The sequence below is a fragment of the Saccopteryx leptura genome, chromosome 2, assembly GCF_036850995.1.
Source record: "Saccopteryx leptura isolate mSacLep1 chromosome 2, mSacLep1_pri_phased_curated, whole genome shotgun sequence".
NCBI lineage: Eukaryota > Metazoa > Chordata > Mammalia > Chiroptera > Emballonuridae > Saccopteryx > Saccopteryx leptura.
The window spans coordinates 289201242-289225305 of NC_089504.1; the positions used below are offsets into that span (position 1 = coordinate 289201242).

Here is a 24064-nt window from a genome sequence, read left to right on the forward strand (position 1 = left end):
AATGTAGACCACCCCTTGGCAGAAGCAGAAGCCAAGGAAGCCCCAGAAGTGATCTGAGAGGGTGTGCGCTGATCCACCCACGGGGGTGAAAGCTGCAGCAGATGCTGCAGAGGCCCAAGCCCCTCAGCAAACTTGCCCAAAGTGCAGGCCGGCCCTCAGCTGCAGTGGAGGCTGGGGCAGCCATGGAAGTGGTCCAAATGGGCACAAGGGTGTGCACGAGCCCACCCAGGGCAGCAGAGGCTGCAGCGGCTGCAGAGGCAGGCTGGCACCAGCAGCACCTGAGCCCAAATGCCCCAGAAAGAAACAGTGGTGGCAGCCAGTGGGAAGACCACACCATGGGAATACAGGGGCCACACACACTGGACCCCTGTGACTACACCCTACTGAATACTGAAAAAGAAGAAAAAAACAAAACAAAATAAAATAAATAAAAAGTCTGGATAGAATGACACCTGAGGCTAAGGTGTGGGCCACATCCAATACTGTATCTAATCACTGAATTACGGTACTGAGCCTAACAAGTAACCAGCAATAAGAGGCAAGATCTCAAGGAAACTTGAAATTTTAAAGGAACTTCTCCCAGGCCAAGAGTAGATAAGAGCAAGTCTAGGAATGCAGCTGATATTTACAATGGCACCTGGACCCAGCAAAGATAGCCACAAGATCTGGATCACCTGTAGCTCCAAAAAAGGTTAATAAGAGCCAGTTATAGGCAGTGACCCCACTGATCTGTGCCAGGCCTCGGACAGGGAGGTCCAGGGCAGGCACATTCAGTGGCCAGATATAGAAAGCACCAGTTCAGGACTTTACAACCCTTGTTAGAGTGGAAGCTTAATGATGGGCTCCTCACACCTGACCCAGCTAAGACATAGAAAACTCTGACACAAACAGCAAAAAGAACAGTGATAGCAGAAAAGTAGCCCACAGTGGATTACAAACAACAGCTGATGCCAACCCAAGAAGACCTAGAAATAACACAACTGAAAATTGGAGGAAGACAATAACAACCCTAGACTTATCTAGCTTCACAAACAACACACCCAAATGAGGAGTGTATACACAGACAAAAAGAGAAGACAGAGAAGTGTAATACAAATGAATCAACAAGAGAAATCCCCAGAAAAAGAACTGAGTGAGATGGAAATTACCAAACTATAGGATAAAGAGTTTAAAATAATGATTATTAGAATGCTCAGGAGAAGAAAGATGGCAGCAGAGTAGGTGGATGCACAGATGCCCAGCTCTCACCACCAAAGTGGAATACAAATCAATTTAGGAAAAATCAGTATGAAAAACCAACTCTGAACTGCAAGAGCAGCTCTCAAAAACCAAGGAGCAAAGAAGAAACTACGATCCTGGTAGGGAGCACCTGAATCTCTTCTGCTTACAGGAACGGAGGGGTGGGTGAGGCTGAGAGCCCAGAGAGGATCTCACATAGGGTAAAAAGCAGAAACTACTGCTCACAGCCACTTACCTGGTGACCAGGGAGTGAGGTGTGTTGAAAAGACCAGATTATCTCCCAAGTGGAAAGGACAGGGAGAGGGACAGACTGTGAGGGGCTAAGGAATGCAGGAAACGAACTAAAAAAGCTGACTCATCTGTGCTGGAGGCGGCCATAGCTGGGGGAGGGACTGAACCTTTCACAAAACAGAGCTGAAGTGCTTCCAGATCAGAGATCTCTGGACATCTATCCAGCTCCAATCAGCGCAACAAGAAACAGCTGAAAACAAGAAGTGGGGAGAAGGGGAAGTAACTCAGGTCTCCATGGAGATCTGAGATACACCTCCCCCTACTGAAGCTGAGAAAATACCCTGCCCCCAGTGAGATTAGCTGGCTAAAGAGGCCTTCAGAGTCTCAGGTTACACCCATCGCATTCCTGGATACAGTTTCAAGGAAGCCCCCTGCTGAGATCAGTAAACAAGATTATCACCTGTTAAGAAAACAAACAAATCAAGACTTCCAAGCTGCCCAAATCTGAAAGTGGATTACAGATAACAGCTGATACCAACACAAGAAGACCTAGAAATAACACAATTGAAAACTGGAGGCAGACAACACCAAGCCTAGACTCAACCAACTCTACAAAAAATAAAACCACCATGAGAAGACAAAAAAGTGCAATCCAAATGAAACCACAAGTGACAACCTCAGGAGATGAACTGAGTGATATGGAAATAATCAAACTTCCAGATGCAGAGTTCAAAATAATGATTGTAAGGATGCTTAGGGATCTTAGAACAACAATGGATGGTCACTATGAACACATAAATAATGAAATAGCAAGTATAAAAAAGAATCAGTCGGAGATGACAAATACAATATCAGAAATAAAGACCACAATGGAAGGAATTAAAAACAGGATAGATAGAGCAGAGGACTGAATCAGTGAATGAGAGGACAACTGGAATGAAGGCATGAAAACAGAGAAGAAAAGAGACTCAAAAAGTCAGAGGAAACCCTTAGAGAGCTCTGTGACAACATGAAGAGAAATAACATCCGCATCATAGGGGTTCCTGAAGAAGAAGAAAAAGAACAAGGAATAGAGATGTTGTTCAATCATATCATAGCTGAAAACTTCCCTAAATTAATGCAAGAGAAACTCTCACAAGTCCAAGAAGCACAGAGGACTCCATTAAAGAGAAACTCAAAGAAACCTACACCAAGACACATCATAATTAAAATACCAAAGCTAAGCGATAAAGAGAAAATATTAAAAGCTGCAAGAGAAAAAAAAGTTATCACCTACAAAGGAGCCCCCATAAGGATGACATCTGACTTCTCAACAGAAACACTTGAGGCCAGAAGGGAATGGCAAGAAATATTCAAAGTAATGCAGAAGAAGAGCCTACAACCAAGACTACTTTATCCAGCAAGGCTATCGTTTAAAATCAAAGGAGAAATAAAAAGTTTCCCAGACAAGAAAACAACTCAAGAAATTCATTACAACCAAACCAATGCTGCAGGAAATGTTAAGGGGCCTATTGTAAACAGATTAAAGTGGGAAAAGAATATAGCAAAAAAGGAATACAGCTTTAAAGAAGAAAATGGCAATAAACAACTACATATCAATAATAACCTTAAATGTAAATGGATTAAATGACCCAATCAAAAACATAAGGTAGTTGCATGGATAAGAAAACAGGACCCATACATATGTTGTCTACAAGAGACACACCTTAGAACAAAAGATACACATAGATTGAAGGTAAAAGGATGAAAAAAACCATTTCATACAAATGGAAATGAAAAAAAAAGCTGGGGTAGCAATACTTATATCAGGCAAATTGAACTTTAAAACAAAGGATATAGTAAGAGATAAAGAAGGCCACTACATAATGATAAAGGGAGTAATCCAACAGGAAGATATAACTATTATAAATATCTATGCACCTAATATAGGAGCACCCAAATATATAAAGCAGACTTTGATGGATTTAAATGGCGAGATCGACAGCAATACTATAATAGTAGGGGATTTCAATACCCCACTAACATCACTAGATAGATCCTCAAGAAAGAAAATTAACAAAGAAACAGCAGACTTATTGGAAACACTAGATCAACTCGATTTAATAGATATCTTCAGAACCTTTCACCCTAAAGCAGCAGAATATACATTCTTTTCAAGTGCTCATGCTACATTCTCTAGGATAGACCACATGTTAGGGCACAAAAGTGTTCTCAACAAATTTAAGAAGACTGAAATCATATCAAACACTTTCTCCGAATCACAATGGCATGAAACTAGAAATGAATCACAACAGAAAATCTCAAAAATTCTCAAACACATGGAAACTAAATAGCAGGGTGTTAAATAATGAATGGATTAAGAATGAGATCAAAGGAGAAATAAAAAATTCCTAGAAACGAATGACAATGAGCATACAACAACTCAAAATTTATGGGACACAGTGAAAGCAGTGCTGAGAGGGAAGTTCATAGCACTACAGGCACACTTTCAGAAGCTAAAAAAAGCTCAAATAAACAACTTAACATTGCATCTAAAATAATTAGAAAAAGAACAGCAAGTAAAGCCCAAATGTAGTAGAAGGAAGGAAATAATAAAGATCAGAGCAGAAATAAATGACATAGAGGCTAAAGAAACAATACAGAGGATCAATGAAACTAGGAGCTGGTTCTTTGAAAAGGTAAACAAGATTGATGAACCTTTAAGTAGACTCACCAAGAAAAAGAGAGAGAGGACTCAAATAAATAAAATTAGAAATGAGAGAGGAGAAATAACAACTGACACAACAGAAATACAAAATATTGTAAGAAAATACTATGAAGAACTGTATGCCAAAAAACTAGACAACCTAGATGAAATGGACAAATTCCTTGAAGCATACAATCTTCCAAAAATCAATCTGGAAGAATTAGAAAACCTAAACAGACCGATTACACCAAATGAGATCGAAACAGTTATCAAAGAACTCCCAACAAAGAAAAGTCCGGGACTCGATGACTTCACAACGGAATTCTACCAAATATTCAAAGAAGAACTAACTCCTATCCTTCTCAAACTATTTCAAAAAATTCAAGAGGAAGGAAGACTTCCAAGCTCCTTTTATGAGGCAAGCATAATTCTGATTTCAAAACCAGGCAAAGGCAACACAAAGAAAGAAAATTATAGGCCAATATCTCTGATAAATATAGATGCTAAAATCCTCAACAAAATATTAGCAAACCGGATCCAACAATATGTGGAAAAAATCATACACCATGATCAAGTGGGATTTATTCTGGGGAGGCAAGGCTGGTACAATATTTGTAAATCAATCAATGTGATTCATCACATAAACAAAAAGGAGAAAAACCATATGATAATTTCAATAGATGCAGAAAAAGCATTTGATAAAATCCAGCACCCATTCATGATCAAAACTCTCAGCAAAGTGGGAATACAGGGAACATACCTCAACATGATAAAAGCCATGTATGAGAAACCCACAGCTAACATCATAATCAATGGGCAAAAATTAAAAGCAATACCCTTAAGATTAGGAACATGGCAGGGGTGCCCCCTTTCACCACTCTTATTTAACATGGTCCTGGAAGTCCTAGCCACAGCAATCAGACAAGAAGAAGAAATAAAACGCATTCAAGTTGGAAAAGAAGAAGTAAAACTAGCATTATTTGCAGATGATATGATATTGTATATAGAAAACCCTAAAGTCTCAGTCAAAAAGCTATTGGACCTGATAAATGAATTCAGCAAAGTGGCAGGATATAAAATCAATACTCAGAAATCAGAGGCATTTTTATACACCAACAATGAACAGTCAGATAGAGAAATTAAGGAAACAATTCCCTGCACAATTACAACCAAAAAAATAAAGTACCTAGGAATAAACTTAACCAAGGAGACTAAAGACTTGTACTCGGAAAATTACAAAGCATTGATAAAAGAAATCAAGAAAGATACAAACAAATGGAAGCATACACCATGCTCATGATTAGGAAGAATAAACATCATTAAAATGTCTATATTACCCAAAGCAATATAGAAATTCAATGCAATACCAATTAAAATACCAATGAGATACTTCAAAGATATAGACGACATATTCCAAAAATTTATATGGAACCAAAAGAGAACACAAATAGCCTCAGGAATCTTAAAAAAGAAGAATAAAGTGGGAGGTATCACACTTCCTCATATCAAGTTATACTACAAGGCCGTTGTACTCAAAACAGCATGGTACTGGCATAAGAACAGGCATATAGATCAATGGAACAGAACAGAGAACCCAGAAATAAACCCACAGTTCTATGGACAACTGATATTTGACAAAGGAGGTATGGAAATACAATGGAGTAAAGACAGCCTCTTTAACAAATGGTGTTGGGAAAATTGGACAGCTACCTGCAAAAAAATGAAACTAGATCACCAGCTTACACCACTCACAAAAATAAACTCAAAATGGTTAAAAGACTTAAATGTAAGCCGTGAGACCATAAGCATCTTAGAAGAAAACATAGGCAGTAAGCTCTCTGACATCTCTCAGAGCAATATATTTGCTGATTTATCTGCACGGGGAAGTGAAATAAAAGACAGGATAAACAAATGGGACTATATCAAAGTAAAAAGCTTTTGCACAGCTAAAGACAACAAGAACAGAATAAAAAGACAAACTACACAATGGGAGAACATATTTGACAATACGTCTGATAAGGGGTTAATAACCAAAATTTATAAAGAACTTGTAAAACTCAACACCAGGAAGACAAACAACCCAATCCAAAAATGGGCAAAAGAGATGAATAGGCACTTCTCCAAAGAGGACATACAGATGGCCAATAGGCATATGAAAAAATGCTCAACATCACTAATCATTTGAGAAATGCAAATTAAAACCACAATGAGATATCACCTCACACCAGTCAGAATGGTGCTTATCAACAAAACAACACAGAATAAGTGCTGGCGAGGATGTGGAGAAAAGGGAACCCTCCTGCACTGCTGGTGGGAATGCAGACTGGTGCAGCCACTGTGGAAAACAGTATGGAGATTCCTCAAAAAATTGAAAATCAAACTGCCTTTTGACCCAGCTATCCCACTTTTAGGAATATACCCCAAGGACACCATAGAACAGCTCCAAAAGGAGAAATGCACCCCCATGTTTGTGGCAGCATTGTTCACAGTAGCGAAGATCTGGAAACAGCCCAAGTGTCCGTCAGAGGACGAGTGGATTAAAAAGCTTTGGTACATATATACTATGGAATACTACTCAGCCAAAAGAAATGATGACATCGGATCATTTACAATAACATGGATGGACCTTGATAACATTATACGGAGTGAAATAAGTAAATCAGAAAAAAACTAAGAACTATATGAATCCATACATAGAAGGGCCATAAAAATGAGATTCAGAGACATGAACAAGAATGTGATGGCAACAGGGGTGGGGAGTAGGGGGAGGGGGGATGGGGTGATGAAGGAGACAGGGGTTGGAGGAGGGGAGGGGCACAAAGAAAACCAGATATAAGGTGACAGAAGACAATTTAACTTTGGGGGAGAGGTATACAGTACAATCAAATGTCAAAATAATCTAGAGATGTTTTCTCTCAACATATGTACCCTGATTTATCAATGTCACTGCATTTAATAAATAAATTTTAAAAAAAGAATGCTCAAAGGTCTTAAAGCAACAATGAATGACACAATGAGCATCTAAAATAGATAAAAAGCATCAAAAGGGACAATGAAATATTAAAAGGGAACTAGTCTGAAATGACAAATACAATATTAGAAATGAAGACTACACTAGAAGCAATTAAAAGCAGAATGGATGAAGCAGAGGATAGAATCAGTGATTTAGAAGACAAGATAAACAAAAAGACAGAAGCAGAGTCTGAGAAAACTCTAAGAGACCTCTGTGACAACCTAAAGAGAAACAACATCCGCATCATAGGGGTTCCTAAAGAAGAAGAGAAACAACAAGGGATAAAGAGCCTTTTTGAAGAAATCACAGCTGAAAACTTCCCTAAATTGATGCAGGAAAATATCACACAACTGCAAGAAGCACAGAGAATTCTATTAAAGAGAAACCCAAAGAAATCTACATGAAGACACATCATAATTAAAATACCAAAGCTAGCCTGACCTGTGGTGGCACAGTGGATAAATCATTGACCTGGAACAATCAGGTTGCCTGTTCAAAACCCTGCATTTGTCTGATCAAGGCACATATGGGAGTTGATGCTTCCTGCTCCTCCCCCTTTCTCTCTCTCTCTCTCTCTCTCTCTTCTCTAAAAACTGAATAAATAAAAAAATTTAAAATACCAAAGCTAAGAGATAAAAAACTACTAAAAGCTACAAGGAAAAAAGTCAATCACCTACAAAGGAGCCCCCATAAAATGACATCTGACTTCTCAACAGTAACACTTGAGCCAGAAGAGAATGGCAAGAAATATTCAAAGTAATGCAGAACAAGAGACTATAACCAAGACTTCTTTATCCAGCAAGGCTATCATTTAAAATTGAAGTAGAAATAAAAAGCTTCCCAGACAAAAAAGAAAAAACTCAAGGAATTCATTACAACCAAACCAATACTATAAGAAATGTTAGGGGGCCTATTGTAAACAAAACAAAGAGGGAAAAGAATATAGTAAAAGAGAAATGTAGCTTTAAAGAATAAAATGACAATAAAAAACTACATATCAATAATAACCTTAAATATAAATAGATTAAATGATCCATCAAAAGACATAGGGTAGCTGTGTGGATAAGAAAAGAGGACCCATACATATGCTGTCTACAAGAGACCCACCTCAAAACAAAAAATACACATAGACTGAAAGTAAAAGGTTGGAAAAAAATATTTCATGCAAATGAAAATGAAAAAAAAAAAGCTGGAGTAGCAATTCTTATATCAGACAAAATAGACTTTAAAACAAAGGCTATAGTAAGATATAAAGAAGGTCACCACATAATGATAAAGGGAGCAATCCAACAGGAAGATATAACCATTATAAATATCTATGCATCTAATATAGGAGCCTAAATATATAAAAAAGACTTTGATGAACATAAAGGGTGAGATCAACAGCAATACTACATTAGTAGGAGATTTCAATACTCCACTAACATCACTAGTTAGATTCTCAAGAAAGAAAATTAACAAAGAAACAGCAGACTTAAAGGACACACTAGATCATCTGGATTTAATAAATATCTTCAGAACCTTTCACTCTAAAGCAGCAGAATATACATTCTTTTCAATTGTTTATGGTACATTCTCTAGGATAGACCACATGTTAGGGCACAAAAGAGATCTCAACAAATTTAAGAAGATTGAAATCATATCAAGCATCTTCTCGGTTCACAATGACATGAAACTAGAAATCAAACTCAACAGAAAAACTGAAAAATACTCAAACACTTGCAAACTAAATAGCATATTATTAAATAACAAATGGGTTAACAATGAGGTCAAAGAAGAAATAAAAATATTCCTAGAAATGAATGATAATGAGCATACAACAACTCAAAATTTATGGGACACAGCAAAAGCTGTTCTGAGAGGAAAGTTCATAGCATTACAGGCACACCTTAAGAAGCTAGAAAAAGCTCAAATAAATAACATAACCCTTCATTTAAAAGAACTAGAAAAAGAACAGCAAGTAAAGCCCAGAGTAGTAGAAGGAAAGAAATAATAGAGATCAGAGTGGAAATAAATGACATAGAGGCTAAGAAAACAATACAGAGGATCAATGAAACCAAGAGATGGTTCTTTGAAAAGGTAAACAAGATTGATGAGCCTTTAACCAGACTCACCAAGAAAAAAAGAGGACTCAAATAAATAAAATTAGAAATGAGAGTGGAGAAATAACTGACACAACAGAAATACAGAGGATTGTAAGAAAATACTATGAAGAGGTGTATGCCCCAAAATTAGACAACCTAGATGAAATGGACAAATTCCTTGAAACATATAATCTTCCAAAAATCAATCTGGAAGAGTCAGAAAACCTAAACAGACCAATTACAACAAATGAAATGGAAACACTTATCAAAAAATTCCCAACAAACAAAAACCCTGGGCCAGATGGCTTCACAGCCGAATTCTACCAAATCCTCAAAGAACTAACTCCTATTCTTCTCAAGTTATTTTAAAAAATTCAAGAGGATGGAAGACTTCCAAGCTCCTTTTATGAGGTGAGCATAATTCTGATTCCAAAACCAGGCAAAGACAACACAAAGAAAGAAAATTATAGGCCAATATCCCTGATGAATTTAGATGCTAAAATTCTCAACAAAATATTAGGAAACTGAATCCAGCAATACATGAAAAAAATCATACATCATGATCAAGTGAGATTTATTCTGAGGAGGCAAGGCTGGTACAACATTCACAAATCAGTCATTGTGATTCATCACATAAACAAAAGGAAGGAGAAAAACCACATGATAATATTAATAGATGCAGAAAAAGCATCTGATAAAATCCAGCACCCATTCATGATCAAAACTCTCAGCAAAGTGGGAATACATGGAACATATGTCAACTAGGTCATCTATGACAAACCCACAGTCAGTATCATAATCAATGGGCAAAAATTAAAAGCAATCCCCTTAAGATCAGGAACAAGGCAGGGGTGTCCCGCTTTCACCACTCTTATTCAACATAGTTCTGGAAGTCCTAGCCACAGCAATCAGACAAGAAGAAGAAATAAAAGGCATCCAAATTGGAAAATAAGTAAAACTATCATTATTTGCTGATGATATAATACTTTACATAGAAAACCCTAAAGTTGCAGTAAAAACTACTGGACCTGATAAATGAATTCAGTAAGGTGGCAGGATATAAAATTAATACTCAGAAATCAGAGGCATTTTTATATACCAACAGTGAACTGTCAGAAAGAGAAATTAAGGAAACAATCTCCTTCACTATTGCAACAAAAAAAATAAAGTACCTAGGAGTAAATTTAACCAAGGATATTAAAGACTTGTACTTGGAAAATTATAAAGCATTGATAAAAGAAATCAAGAAAGATACAAACAAGTGGAAGCATATACCGTGCTCATGGATAAGAAGAATAAACATCATTAAAATGTCTATATTACCCAAAGCAATTTATAAATCCAATGCAATACCTATTAAAATACTAATGAAATACTTCAAAAATATAGAACACATGTTCTAAAAATTTATATTGAACCAAAAAAGAACATGAATAGCCTCAGAAATCCTGAAAAAAAAAAAAAGAATAAAGTGGGAAGTATCACACTTTCTGATATCAAAATATACTACAAGACTATTGAACTCAAAACAGCCTGGTACTGGCATAAGAACAGGTATACAGATCAATGGAACAGAATAGAGAACTCAGAAATAAATCCACACCTTTATGGATAATTGATATTTGACAAAGGAGGTAAGAGCATACAATGGAGTAAAGACAGCCTCTTTAACAAATGATGTTGGAAAAATTGGACAGCTACCTGCAAAAAATGAAACTAGAGCACTAACATACACCATTCACAAAAATAAACTCAAAATGGGTAAAAGACTTAAATGTAAGTCATGAAACCATAAGCATCTTAGAGGAGAACATAGGCAATAAGCTCTCCAACATCTCTTGCAGCAATATATTTGCTGATTCATCTCCACTGGCAAGTGAAATGAAAGACAGTATAAACAAATGGGATTATATCACACTAAAAAGCTTTCGCACAGCTAAAGACAATATGAACAGACTAAAAAGACAAGCCACACAATAGGAGAACATATTTGACAATATATCTGATAAAGGTTAATAACCAAAATTTATAAAGAACTTGTAAAACTCAACACCAGGAAGATAAGCAATTCAATAAAAAATAGGCAAAAGAAATGAATAGACACTTCTACAAAGAGGATATACAGATGGCCAATAGATAGATGGGAAAATGTTCAACATCACTATTCATTTGAGAAATGCAAATTAAAACCACAATGAGATACCACCTCACCCCAGTCAGAATGGCTCTCATTAACAAAACAACACAGAATAAGTGCTGGCGAGGATGTGGAGGAAAGGGAACCCTCCTACACTGCTGGTGGGAATGCAGACTGGTGCAGCCACTGTGGAAAACAGTATGGAGACTCCTCAAAAAATTAAATATGGGACTGCCTTTTGACCCAGCCATCTCACTTTTAGGAATATATCCCAAGAACACCATATCACTGATTCAAAAGAAGAAATGCAGCCCCATGTTTATGGCAGCATTGTTCACAATAGCAAAAATCTGGAAACAGCCCAAGTGTCCGTCAGTGGAGAAGTGGATTAAAAAACCATGGTACATATACACAATGGAATACTATGGGGCCATAAAAAAGAAGGAAATCTTACCTTTTGTGACCTGGAAACTATTATGTTAAGTGAAATAAGCTGGGAAGAGAAAGAAAAATATCATATGACCTCACTCATTTGAGGAATCCTATGAACAATGTTAACTGAGGAACGGAATTGCAACAGAGGAGGGATCAAAGGGACCAGAGGGTAAGAGGACAGAGGGAAAGGGGATGATAAGATGGGATAAACCTGAAGGGAAGGGGGGGAGCAAGCTGTGGGGAGGTGGGGACGGGAGATGTTGAGGGGAATACGGGGGATGAGGGATGCTTTTGGGGCAACACTAGAATCTATGTAAAGAAAATAAATTAAAATCAATAAAAAAGTAATAAATAACAAAAAAATAGAAAATCAGACAGCTTCACATTTCAGTGAAGAAAGGTAGAAAATGAAGAAATTAACAAGTAAAATACATATGATGTCAGATTGTAGGGAGGCTTTGGAGAAAAATAAAGCATGGTAATGGAGCAGTAAACATATATTTGCCCCATATATATACTATATATACATGCATATATATATATGTGTGTGTGTGTGTGTACTACATGAGTACATGTACACACATCCTTTTCTTTTTTTTTTTTTTTATAAGATAACTAATTTTTTTTATTTATTTTTTTATTTATTCATTTTTTTAAGGAGGAGAGAGAGAGGGATAGAGAGAGACAGAGAGAGAGAAAGGGAGAGGAGCTGGAAGCATCAACTCCCATATGTGCCTTGACCAGGCAAGCCCAGGGTTTCGAACCGGCGACCTCAGCATTTACAGGTCGACGCTTTATCCACTGCACCACCATAGGTCAGGCCCACACATCCTTTTCTACGTGCAAAACTCAGCCAACCTGCAACATGACCACAGAGTTGAAAAAAAACTTGACTTCACAGATTATGCTGACACCATAGTGAATATTTGAAGAAACTGAATAATAAAAACCATGGCCTATTTTGGAGTGAACAAGCTGCAGTAAAACCAGTGGTGTAACGTTCACAGCTGAAGTTCTTTTTTTGGACTCAGGGTTATTTTTTATTAGCCTTTTTATAATTGTAATTCTCTAAATAAAGTTTTTCTTGCTTTCAGACAGGGGCTATTTTCAATAATGATCATCTTCTCACATTTGTAGAGTTCTTTGTAGATTTTAAATTACTTTCACATGCATGTGGTCAGTTCAGAGAGTCAGCTGATTTGTGCACATTGGTCCTGTTACATAAGTACACACACACTGCATATATTTGCGATGCATATTCAAGCAGGTAGGCACACTTTGTCTTTTGAATGAAATGGCTATGACTTTGTATGATCAATAGTTATTTTCCTTCTGCTCATATACTGGTTACCACAGTTGTAATCAGAACCTGTAGATTTTTGCATCTGTTTGTTGGCTACAGTATCATGACCCAGAAAGTCCCTATCTAGACTTTCCCAGAGCCCCACAGCTGATTTCTTGTTAGGATGTGTCCATGGTGCCAGAGGTTGGGGAGATTGAGAAGCAGCCCATCCCACAGTAGTGTGATTGCCCACGTGTGGGCACAGGTGCATTTCCATGGCCCTGATTTTTCACCTTACCGCAGCTTGCCCCAACATCATCATGCAGTCAGCTTGGGAAGCCAGAGAGACACACTGCTCTAAATGAACCACCCAGCCAAATATGTCATCATCATTCACACTGTGGGGGCAACATGCTACACATCCATGGACTGTCAGACTCGTGTCCCAGACATACAGTCCTACCACATGGACACACTGGAGTTTTGTGACATTGGATATCAGTAAGTGGGATTGTTGAAAATGTGACCTTCTTTTCTTTTCTTTTTTCTTTTCTTTTCTTTTCTTTTCTTTTCTTTTCTTTTCTTTTCTTTTCTTTTCTTTTCTTCTCTTCTCTTCTCCTCTCCTTTTCTTTCTTTCTTTCTTTCTTTTTTTCTTTCTTTCTTTCTTTCTTTCTTTCTTTCTCTCTCTCTCTCTTTCTCTCTCTTTCTTTCTTTCTCTCTTTCTTTCTCCTTCCTTCCTACCTTCCTTCCTTCCTTCCTTCCTTCCTTCCTTCCTTCCTTCCTTCCTTCCTTCCTTCCTTCCTTCCTTCCTTCCTTCCTTCCTTCCTTATTTCCTTCCTTCCTTCTTTCTCTTTCTCTCTCTTTCTTCTTCTTATTCTTCTTTTTCTTCTTCCTCCTCTCCTCCTCCTTCTTCTTTCTCTTCTTCTTCCTCCTCTCCTCCTCCTCCTCTTCTTCTTCTTCTCTTCTTCTTCTTCCTTAGAAAGAGGCAGGGAGAGAGAGACAGAGACAGAAACATGGAGCTGTTCCTGTGTGTGCCCTGACTAGGGAGCAAACCGGCAACTTCTGCACTTCCAGATGATGCTACAACCAACCAAACTATCTGGCCAGGGATTAATTTTTTTTTAAGTTATTGATTTATTTTTAGAGAAACAGAGAGATGAAGGGAGAGAGAGGGGAAGGGGAAGCATTAATTTATTGTTCTACTTACTTGTGAATTTGTTAGTTGCTTCCTGTGTGTGCCCTGACTGGGAATTGGACCAGCAACCTGTCATTTTGGGACAATGCTCTAAGCAATTGCGCTAACTGGTCAGGGCCACCCTCCTTTTCTTCAAGGCAATAAGAAGAAAGGCTGGGGGAGGAATCAGTATTTACTGAGCCCTTTCCTTCTGGCAGGTGCTTTACTTAAGACATTATATTTTTATTAACATAAGACTCTGGACTATCACTCAGACATAGCTAAGGGTTAGTTATCTCTCCTAGACATATTATTCTCGAGGGAAGACCCTGAAAAGAAGACCTTAGAAGCAATAGTGATAAAGCAAGAATGTGAGGCTCTTATGGAAGACCATTGAAGGATTGTGCCTTTTTAATGCAATCCCTTCCAACCACGCAGAGACACAGGCCTTGTTCATCTTCAGTTTGACCCAACCCCAACTTGCTCCTTCTGATGTTAGAGTCCTTTAATACCCTGGTACTATTTATTCCATTTTATACATACAGGAGATTTGAACATCTCTGGGTCTCTTTAACCTCATGTCTACAATTGGGATAACTACCATTTCTACTTTAAAGATCTAGAGTGAAATCAGAATGTTTTTTTTTTGTTGTTGTTGTTTTTTAATGTCAGATCTATCATAAACATGTTGAGCTAATAGAATAGCAGAAGCTAAAGAGAAGATGCCCTGGAATTAATAGAAGGGATGCAGGGTTAGAGGATAATAAATTATAATCATTAATCTGTGACTTAATTACAACAACATTTGCAAAGTCTCAGTGAATTTGCTTTCGCATGTGTCTTATTCTGGGCTGGCTGCTTTTCTTCTCTCTTAACTCCCATGGTAAGAGCAACCTTTGCAAACAGGAAGAGCTGCTCCTGCCCTTTGCAGGACTTTCCACAGCCTTGCTAGGGTTGTTCAGCAGGGAATGGATTATAAATTTGAAAATCCTAAGTGGAAAATGCCAGAAGCTGAGAGATGTCAGTTTTCCTTTCTCATTCAGTCTTCAGGGACTCAATCCCAGTTTCCTGACTTTCAGACCCTGTTCTTGTCACTCCCCTCCCTCTCCCCCCGCCCTCCAGCCTCATGGTACATCTCTATTCCCGATGTGCATTGTAATCAAGACAAAGCATCCCCACACTCACAGTTTTCTGTTTTTAAACAATATTCATTGGGTATCTGCTGTGTGCCCAGTGTTTGGCAAGATAAATATCATTCCTTTCCTTGTGGAAGAGAGAGAGAAGATAGCAAATCACTAAGGAAAAGTCAGAGTTAGGCAATGAGTGAGGAACAGGATGACTCATTAGCAAATCTCTGGGGGAGTGAGTGTGACAGAAAAGGGCTTCCGGTAAAGGGGCATCCAAGCTGGGATATGGATAAGTAGTGCGGCTACTCAGGCAAAGAGGGGCGAGAAGAGTCCCAGGTGAGGAGAGCAGCATACGCTAGGGCCTGGGGTTCAGACAGAGAGCACATATCTTTTTTTTTTTTAATTAAATTTAATGTAGTGACATTGATAAATCAGGGTACATATGTTGAGAGAAAATATCTCTAGATTATTTTGACATTTGATTGTGCTGTATACCCCTCCCCCAAAGTTAAATTGTCTTCTGTCACCTTCTATCTGGTTTTCTTTGTGCCCCTCCCTTCCCCTAACCCCTCTCTCCTTCTTCACCCCATCCCCCCTCCCCCAACCCCCCGCCCCTGTTGCCATCACATTCTTGTTCATGTCTCTGAGTCTCATTTTTATGTCCCTTCTATGTATGGATTCATCTTAGTTTTTTTTCTGATTTACTTATTTCACTCCGTATAATGTTGTCAAGGTCCATCCATGTTATTGTAAATAATCCGATGTCATCATTTCTTATGGCTGAGTAGTATTCCATAGTATATATGTACCAAAGCTTTTTAATCCACTCGTCCTCTGACGGACACTTGGGCTGTTTCCAGATCTTCGTTATTGTGAACAATGCTGCCAAACAAGCGGGTACATTTTTCCTTTTCGAGCCGTTCTATGGTGTCCTTGGGGTATATTCCTAAAAGTGGGAAAGCTGGGTCAAAAGGCAGTTCGATTTTCAGTTTATTGAGGAATCTCCATACTGTTTTCCACAGTGGCTGCACCAGTCTGCATTCCCACCAGCAGTGCAGGAGGGTTCCCTTTTCTCCACATCCTCGCCAGCACTTATTCTGTGTTGTTTTGTTGATAAGCGCCATTCTGATTGGTGTGAGGTGATATCTCATTGTGGTTTTAATTTGCATTTCTCTAATGATTAGTGATGTTGAGCATTTTTTCATATGCCTATTGGCCATCTGTATGTCCTCTTTGGGGAAGTGCCTATTCATCTCTTTTGCCCATTTTTGGATTGGGTTGTTTGTCTTCCTGGTGTTGAGTTTTACAAGTTCTTTATAAATTTTGGTTATTAACCCCTTATCAGACGTATTGTCAAATATGTTCTCCCATTGTGTAGTTTGTCTTTTTATTCTGTTCTTGTTGTCTTTAGCTGTGCAAAAGCTTTTTACTTTGATATAGTCCCATTTGTTTATCCTGTCTTTTATTTCACTTCCCCGTGGAGATAAATCAGCAAATATATTGCTCCGAGAGATGTCGGAGAGCTTACTGCCTATGTTTTCTTCTAAGATGCTTATGGTTTCATGGCCTACATTCAAGTCTTTTATCCATTTTGAGTTTATTTTTGTGAGTGGTGTAAGCTGGTGATCTAGTTTCATTTTTTTGCAGGTAGCTGTCCAATTTTCCCAACACCATTTGTTAAAGAGGCTGTCTTTACTCCATTGTATTTCCTTACCTAGTTTGTCAAATATCAGTTGTCTATAGAACTGTGGGTGTATTTCTGGGTTCTCTGTTCTGTTCCATTGATCTATATGACTGTTCTTATGCCAGTACCAGGCTGTTTTGAGTACAATGGCCTTGTAGTATAACTTGATATCAGGAAGTGTGATACCTCCCACTTTATTCTTCTTTTTTAAGATTGCTGAGGCTATTTGTGTCCTCTTTTGGTTCCATATAAATTTTTGGAATATGTGGTCTTTATCTTTGAAGTATGTCATTGGTATTTTAATTGGTATTGCATTGAATTTATAGATTGCTTTGGATAATATAGACATTTTAATGATGTTTATTCTTCCTAACCATAAGCACGGTATATGCTTCCACTTGTTTGTATCTTCCTTGATTTCTTTTATCAATGTTTTGTAATTTTCCGAGTACAAGTCTTTAGTCTCCTTGGTTAAGTTTACTCTTAGGTACTTTATTTTTTTGGTTGTAATTGTGAAGGGGATTGTTTCCTTAATTTCTCCTTCTGACTGTTCATTGTTGGTGTATAAAAATGCTTCTGATTTCTGAGTATTGATTTTATATCTTGCCACTTTGCTGAATTTATTTATCAGGTCCAGTAGTTTTTTGACTGAGACTTTAGGATTTTCTATATACAATATCATATCATCTGCAAATAATGATAGTTTTACTTCTTCTTTTCCAACTTGAATGCCTTTTATTTCTTCTTCTTGTCTGATTGCTGTGGCTAGGACTTCCAGGACTATGTTAAATAAGAGTGGTGAAAGGGGGCACCCCTGCCTTGTTCTTGATCTTAAGGGTATTGCTTTTAATTTTTTCCCATTGAGTATGATGTTGGCTGTGGGTTTCTCATAGATGGCATTTATCATGTTGAGGTATGTTCCCTGTATTCCCACTTGGCTGAGAGTTTTGATCATGAATGGGTGCTGGATTTTATCAAATGTTTTTTCTGCATCTATTGAAATTATCATATGGTTTTTCTCCTTCTTTTTGTTTATGTGATGAATCACATTGATTGATTTACAAATATTGTACCAGCCTTGCCTCCCCAGAATAAATCCCACTTGATCATGGTGTATGATTTTTTCCATATATTGTTGGATCCGGTTTGCTAATATTTTGTTGAGGATTTTAGCATCTATATTCATCAGAGATATTGGCCTATAATTTTCTTTCTTTGTGTTGTCTTTGCCTGGTTTTGGAATCAGAATTATGCTCGCCTCATAAAAGGAGCTTGGAAGTCTTCCTCTTGAATTTTTTGAAATAGTTTGAGAAGGATAGAAGTTAGTTCTTCTTTGAATATTTGGTAGAATTCCGTTGTGAAGCCATCGGGCCCCGGACTTTTCTTTGTTGGGAGTTTTTTGATAACTGTTTCGATCTCATTTGTTGTAATTGGTCTGTTTAGGTTTTCTGATTCTTCCAGATTGATTTTTGGAAGATTGTATGTTTCAAGGAATTTGTCCATTTCACCTAGGTTGTCTAGTTTTTTGGCATACAGTTCTTCATAGTATTTTCTTACAATATTTTGTATTTCTGTTGTGTCAGTTGTTATTTCTCCTCTCTCGTTTCTAATTTTATTTATTTGAGTCCTCTCTCTCTTTTTCTTGGTGAGTCTACTTAAAGGTTCATCAATCTTGTTTACCTTTTCAAAGAACCAGCTCCTAGTTTCATTGATCCTCTGTATTGTTTCTTTAGCCTCTATGTCATTTATTTCTGCTCTGATCTTTATTATTTCCTTCCTTCTACTACATTTGGGCTTTACTTGCTGTTCTTTTTCTAATTCTTTTAGATGCAGGGTTAAGTTGTTTATTTGAGCTTTTTCTAGCTTCTGAAAGTGTGCCTGTAGTGCTATGAACTTCCCTCTCAGCACTGCTTTTGCTGTGTCCCATAAATTTTGAGTTTTTGTATTCTCTTTGTCATTCGTTTCTAGGAATTTGTTTATTTCTTCTTTGATCTCATTCTTAATCCATTCATTATTTAACACCCTGCTATTTAGTTTCCATGTGTTTGAGAATTTTTGAGCTTTTCTGCTGTGATTCATTTCGAGTTTCATGCCGTTGTGATTGGAGAAAGTGCTTTATATGATTTCAGTCTTCTTAAATTTGTTGAGAGCACTTTTGTGCCCTAACATGTGGTCTATCCTAGAGAATGTAGCATAAGCACTTGAAAAGAATGTATATTCTGCTGCTTTAGGGTGAAAGGTTCTGAAGATATCTATTAAATCAAGTTGATCTACTGTGTCCAATAAGTCTGCTGTTTCTTTGTTAATTTTCTTTCTTGAGGATCTATCTAGTGATGTTAGTGGGGTATTGAAATCCCCTACTATTATAGTATTGCTGTTGATCTCGCCCTTTAAATTCATCAAAGTCTGTTTTATATATTTGGGTGCTTCTATATTAGGTGCATAGATATTTATAATAGTTATATCTTCCTGTTGGATTACTCCCTTTATCATTATGTAGTGGCCTTCTTTATCTCTTACTATATCCTTTGTTTTAAAGTCCAATTTGTCTAATATAAGTATTGCTACCCCAGCTTTTTTTCATTTCCATTTGCATGAAATGTTTTTTTTCCATCCTTTTACCTTCAATCTATGTGTGTCTTTTGTTCTAAGGTGTGTCTCTTGTAGACAACATATGTATGGGTCCTGTTTTCTTATCCACGCAGCTACCTTATGTCTTTTGATTGGATCAATTAATCCATTTACATTTAAGGTTATTATTGATATGTAGTTGTTTATTGCCATTTTCTTCTTTAAAGGTGTATTCCTTTTTTTGCTATATTCTTTTCCCACTTTGATCTGTTTACAACAGGCCCCTTAACATTTCCTGCAGCATTTGTTTGGTTGTAATGAATTCCTTGAGTTGTTTTTTGTCTGGGAAGCTTTTTATTTCTCCTTAGATTTTAAACGATAGCCTTGCTGGATAAAGTAGTCTTGGTTGTAGGTTCTTGTTCTGCATTACTTTGTATATTTCTTGCCATTCCCTTCTGGCCTCAAGTGTTTCTGTTGAGAAGTCGGATGTCATCCTTATGGGGGCTCCTTTGTAGGTGATAACTTTTTTTTCTCTTGCAGCTTTTAATATTTTCTCTTTATCGCTTAGCTTTGGTATTTTCATTATGATGTGTCTTGGTGTAGGTTTCTTTGGGTTTCTGTTTAATGGAGTCCTCTTTGCTTCTTGGACTTGTGAGAGTTTCTCTTGCATTAATTTAGGGAAATTTTCAGCTATGATATGATTGAACAACATCTCTATTCCTTGTTCCTTTTCTTCTTCTTCAGGAACCCCTATGATGCGGATGTTATTTCTCTTCATGTTGTCACAGAGCTCTCTAAGAGTTTCCTCTGACTTTTTGAGTCTCTTTTCTCTTTTCTTCTCTGCTTTCATGCCTTCATTCCAGTTGTCCTCTAACTCACTGATTCGATCCTCTGCTCTATCTATGCTGTTTTTAATTCCTTCCATTGTGGTCTTTATTTCTGATATTGTATTTGTCATCTCCGACTGGTTCTTTTTTATACTTGCTATTTCTTTATTTAGGTTTTCAAACTGCCCCTCTATTGTTGTTCTAAGATCCCTTAAGCATCCTTGCAATCATCATTTTGAACTCCGCATCTGGAAGTTTGATTATTTCCATATCACTCAGCTCATCTCTCAAAGGTGTCTCTTGTGGTTTCATTTGGGTTGCACTCCTTTGTCTTCTCATCATGGTGTTTTATTTGTAGAGTTGGTTGAGTCTAGGCTTGGTGTTGTCTGCCTCCAGTTTTCAGTTGTGTTATTTCTAGGTCTTCTTGGGTTGGTATCAGCTATTATTTGTAATCCACTTTCGGATTTGGGCAGCTTTGAAGTCTTGATTTGTTTGTTTTCTTAACAGGTGATAGTCTTGTTAACTGATCTCAGCAGGGGGCTTCCTTGAAACTGTAACCAGGAATGCTGTGGGTGTAACCTGAGATGCTTAAGGTCTCTTCCACCAAATAATCTCACTGGGGGCAGGGTTTTTTTCTCAGCTTCAGTAGGGGGAGGTGTATCTCAGATCTCCATGGAGACCTGAGTTACTGCCCCTCCTCCCCACTTCTTGTTTTCAGCTGTGTCTTGTTGCGCTGATTGGAGCTGGATAGATGTCCAGAGATCTCTGATCCGGAAGCACTTCAGCTCTGTTTTGTGAAAGGTTCAGTCCCTCCCCCAGCTATGGCCGCCTCCAGCATGAATGAGTCAGCTTTTTTATTTCATTTCTTGCATACCTTAGCCCCTCACAGTCTGTCCCTCTCCCTGTCCTTTCCACTTGGGAGATAAGCTGGTCTTTTCAACCCACCTTGCCCTCTGGTCACCAGGTAAGTGGCTGTGAGCAGTAGTTTCTGCTCTTTTTCCTCTGTGAAATCCTCTCTGGGCTCTCAGCCTCACCCCCCCCCCTTCTGTTTCTGTAAGCAGAGGAGATTCAGGCACTCCTTACCAGGATTATTGTGGCTTCCTCTTTGCTCCTTGGTTTTTGAGAGCTGTTCTTGCAGTTCAGTGTTGGTTTTTCATGCTGATTTTTCCTAAATTGATTTGTATTCCAGTTTGGTGTTGAGAGCTGGGCGTCTGTGCATCCGCCTACTCCACTGCCATCTTGGAGCTTGAGAGCACATATCTTTAAGGAACTAAAGAAGTTGAACTCATACATAAAGGTAGGTATCAGAGGGGAATGGTGAGAGGTGAGCCTGGAGAGACCGATAGGAGCCAAATCATGAAGGGCCCTGAAGTAGGTCCTGACAGAGTGACTCTATTTGAAAGTAACTGGGGTCATGTCCTCTGATGGAATTCATATCTTAGTAAAACCATTCCAGGTGTCATTTTAAGAATGAATTGGAAGGAGGCAACACTCTGTGCAGGGAGCTGCTGCAGTCACCCAGACATGGTGGTGGTGACCTGGAACAGCAGAGTGGCAGTCAGCAGAGATGAGATACAGTTTACAAGCCAGACTCATGACTGGTTGTGGCTGGGGGAGGGAGAAGGAGACATTCAGGATGATGCCCAACTCTCTGGCTGAGGAAATGGCAGAGGAAGCCGGGTTTGTTTGGACATGTTAGTTTTTATAGATGCTCGTTGGAGCTGTAGGACTAGATGATTGTCTGGGAAGAACATGCTGAGTGAGGAGAGAGAAGGTTCTAGACTGGAACCTGAGGAGCTCCACCTTCTAGGAGATGGAGCAGGGGGGAGAGGAGGGACCTGAGGGTAAACAGCTAAGTAGAGAAAGATGAGGAGGGTGTGGCTCATGGAAGCCCAGGGAAGAGGACATTTCAAGAAGAGAATGGTCAACAAAGTCAGTATAGCCCAGAACAAAAATATGTTTTGTTGTACTAGTGTCAGAGCACTCACTAGTAACCTTGGAAGGTCAGATTCAGTGGCATTATGGAGAAAAAGACCATGGTGCAGTGGATTGAAGTTGTTATTATCTTTGCTTATCACTGTCTGACCTCACTTTGTGGATTCAGAGACTGTGATTGTTTTTATTTTGTTTGTTTGTTTTGTTTTGTTTTTGGTCTCTGTGCACATTGGCACAGAAAAGAAATGTTCAATTAGTGTGTGATAAATGAATGAAAAGTGAACGAATGATTCATGGAGTAAATGAAGCCAGTTCTTCTTCCCAGAGTGACTGTCTCCATTTTTTTTTTTTTTTTTGCCCAATCCAAGCTTCCTGGTGGGCCAGGATGGTGGTGTCTATGAAGGAGTTGGCTGGCACTTCCAAGGCTCTCACACCTATGGATATAATGACAGTGCCCTATGAATTGCCTTCACAGGCAACTTTGTAGGTAAGACATCAGCATGGGGCAGAGGGGTCCTGGGTGACGAAGCATCACGAGGGACATCTGGGGAGCATGGGAAAAAGACAGCCGTGGTGCTTGGACTGCGTGTGGTACATTTTAGCTACCAGACACTCAATACAGGACACAGATCACCCAGGAGCCCCTCCCAGGCAGAAAATTTCTCCAAATCCACCCATCCCCACACCCAGTTCTATTTATCTTTATAGCCATGCTCAAGGCAAGCATGGATCAAGAGAAAATATCATCTTTTGCAAACTTTGGTATTTTTATGTCATCAAATGCAGCCTCTTCCTTGGTAACCATAGCAACAATATAGAGCAGCATCATTGCCTGTAAGGCAGAGCGTGGACAGTCCAGTGGTGCATGTCTGCCTCCTGGGGCCTGCTGGATAGTGGTGTGCTGTGCTGCATTTCTCGTCCAGGCAGTTTCGAACTTTCCCGAAGAAGTTTTGCAAAGAGGAATCAGAGAACACAATGACTTTGTTTTCTCTCTGTGCCTGGCTGACACAGATCATGTAAATTTTTGGTTGTGGTGGTGGTGGTAGAGGAGAGCGGGACTGGAATGCAGGCGCTTGTCCCTGCCCTAAGCAAGTAATCTTGATGACTGAAGGGGTATATGTGTTTTGTAGAAAAGCCACTAAATGCCGTAGTGCTGGAGGCGGCCGAGAGCCTGATCCAGTGTGCAGCGGACAACAGGTACCTGACTCCCAACTACCTGCTGGTGGGGCACAGTGATGTTAGCACAACCCTGTATCCTGGGGAGGCTTTCTATAGCATCATCAGCACCTGGCCTCACTTCAAACAGTGAGGGGGCGCCGGCTCCTTCTAAGACTGCTCCCCATCCTACATACCAAGCTGCTGGGCTTCCCATTCTCACCCTCCATCTTGTCTCAACACCTCATGTCTCTTCCCTGCTAGTCCCATCCTATCCCTCCGGTGTCTGGTTATTGTGCTCCTCTCCTGTTAGCCTCCTCCAGGGACCTCCAACCCCAGTAGAGGCATCCCAGCCCTCTGCATCGGGTCCAGCCTTCCCTTCTCCTCACCCTCCTGTCTCCTGGGTGCCCGCCTCCTCAGCCTGCTGACATGATGCCTGGCTCCTGTTTGACTTCTTGCTCCTTTGTATGTGCCCCTCTGCCTG

At 38.9% G+C, this 24064-nt stretch overlaps 1 protein-coding gene across 1 annotated transcript in view; it reads left to right on the top strand.

Moving 5' to 3' along the window:
• The window catches only part of PGLYRP3 (peptidoglycan recognition protein 3), a 42006-nt gene extending 18272 nt beyond the window's left edge, over window positions 1–23734 (top strand). The window contains 4 exon segments of the mRNA XM_066364085.1: window positions 13411–13464; window positions 13467–13608; window positions 22794–22912; window positions 23556–23734. Coding sequence (XP_066220182.1) covers window positions 13411–13464; window positions 13467–13608; window positions 22794–22912; window positions 23556–23734 — 494 coding nt within the window.
• The last annotated feature ends 330 nt before the right edge of the window (window positions 23735–24064 follow it).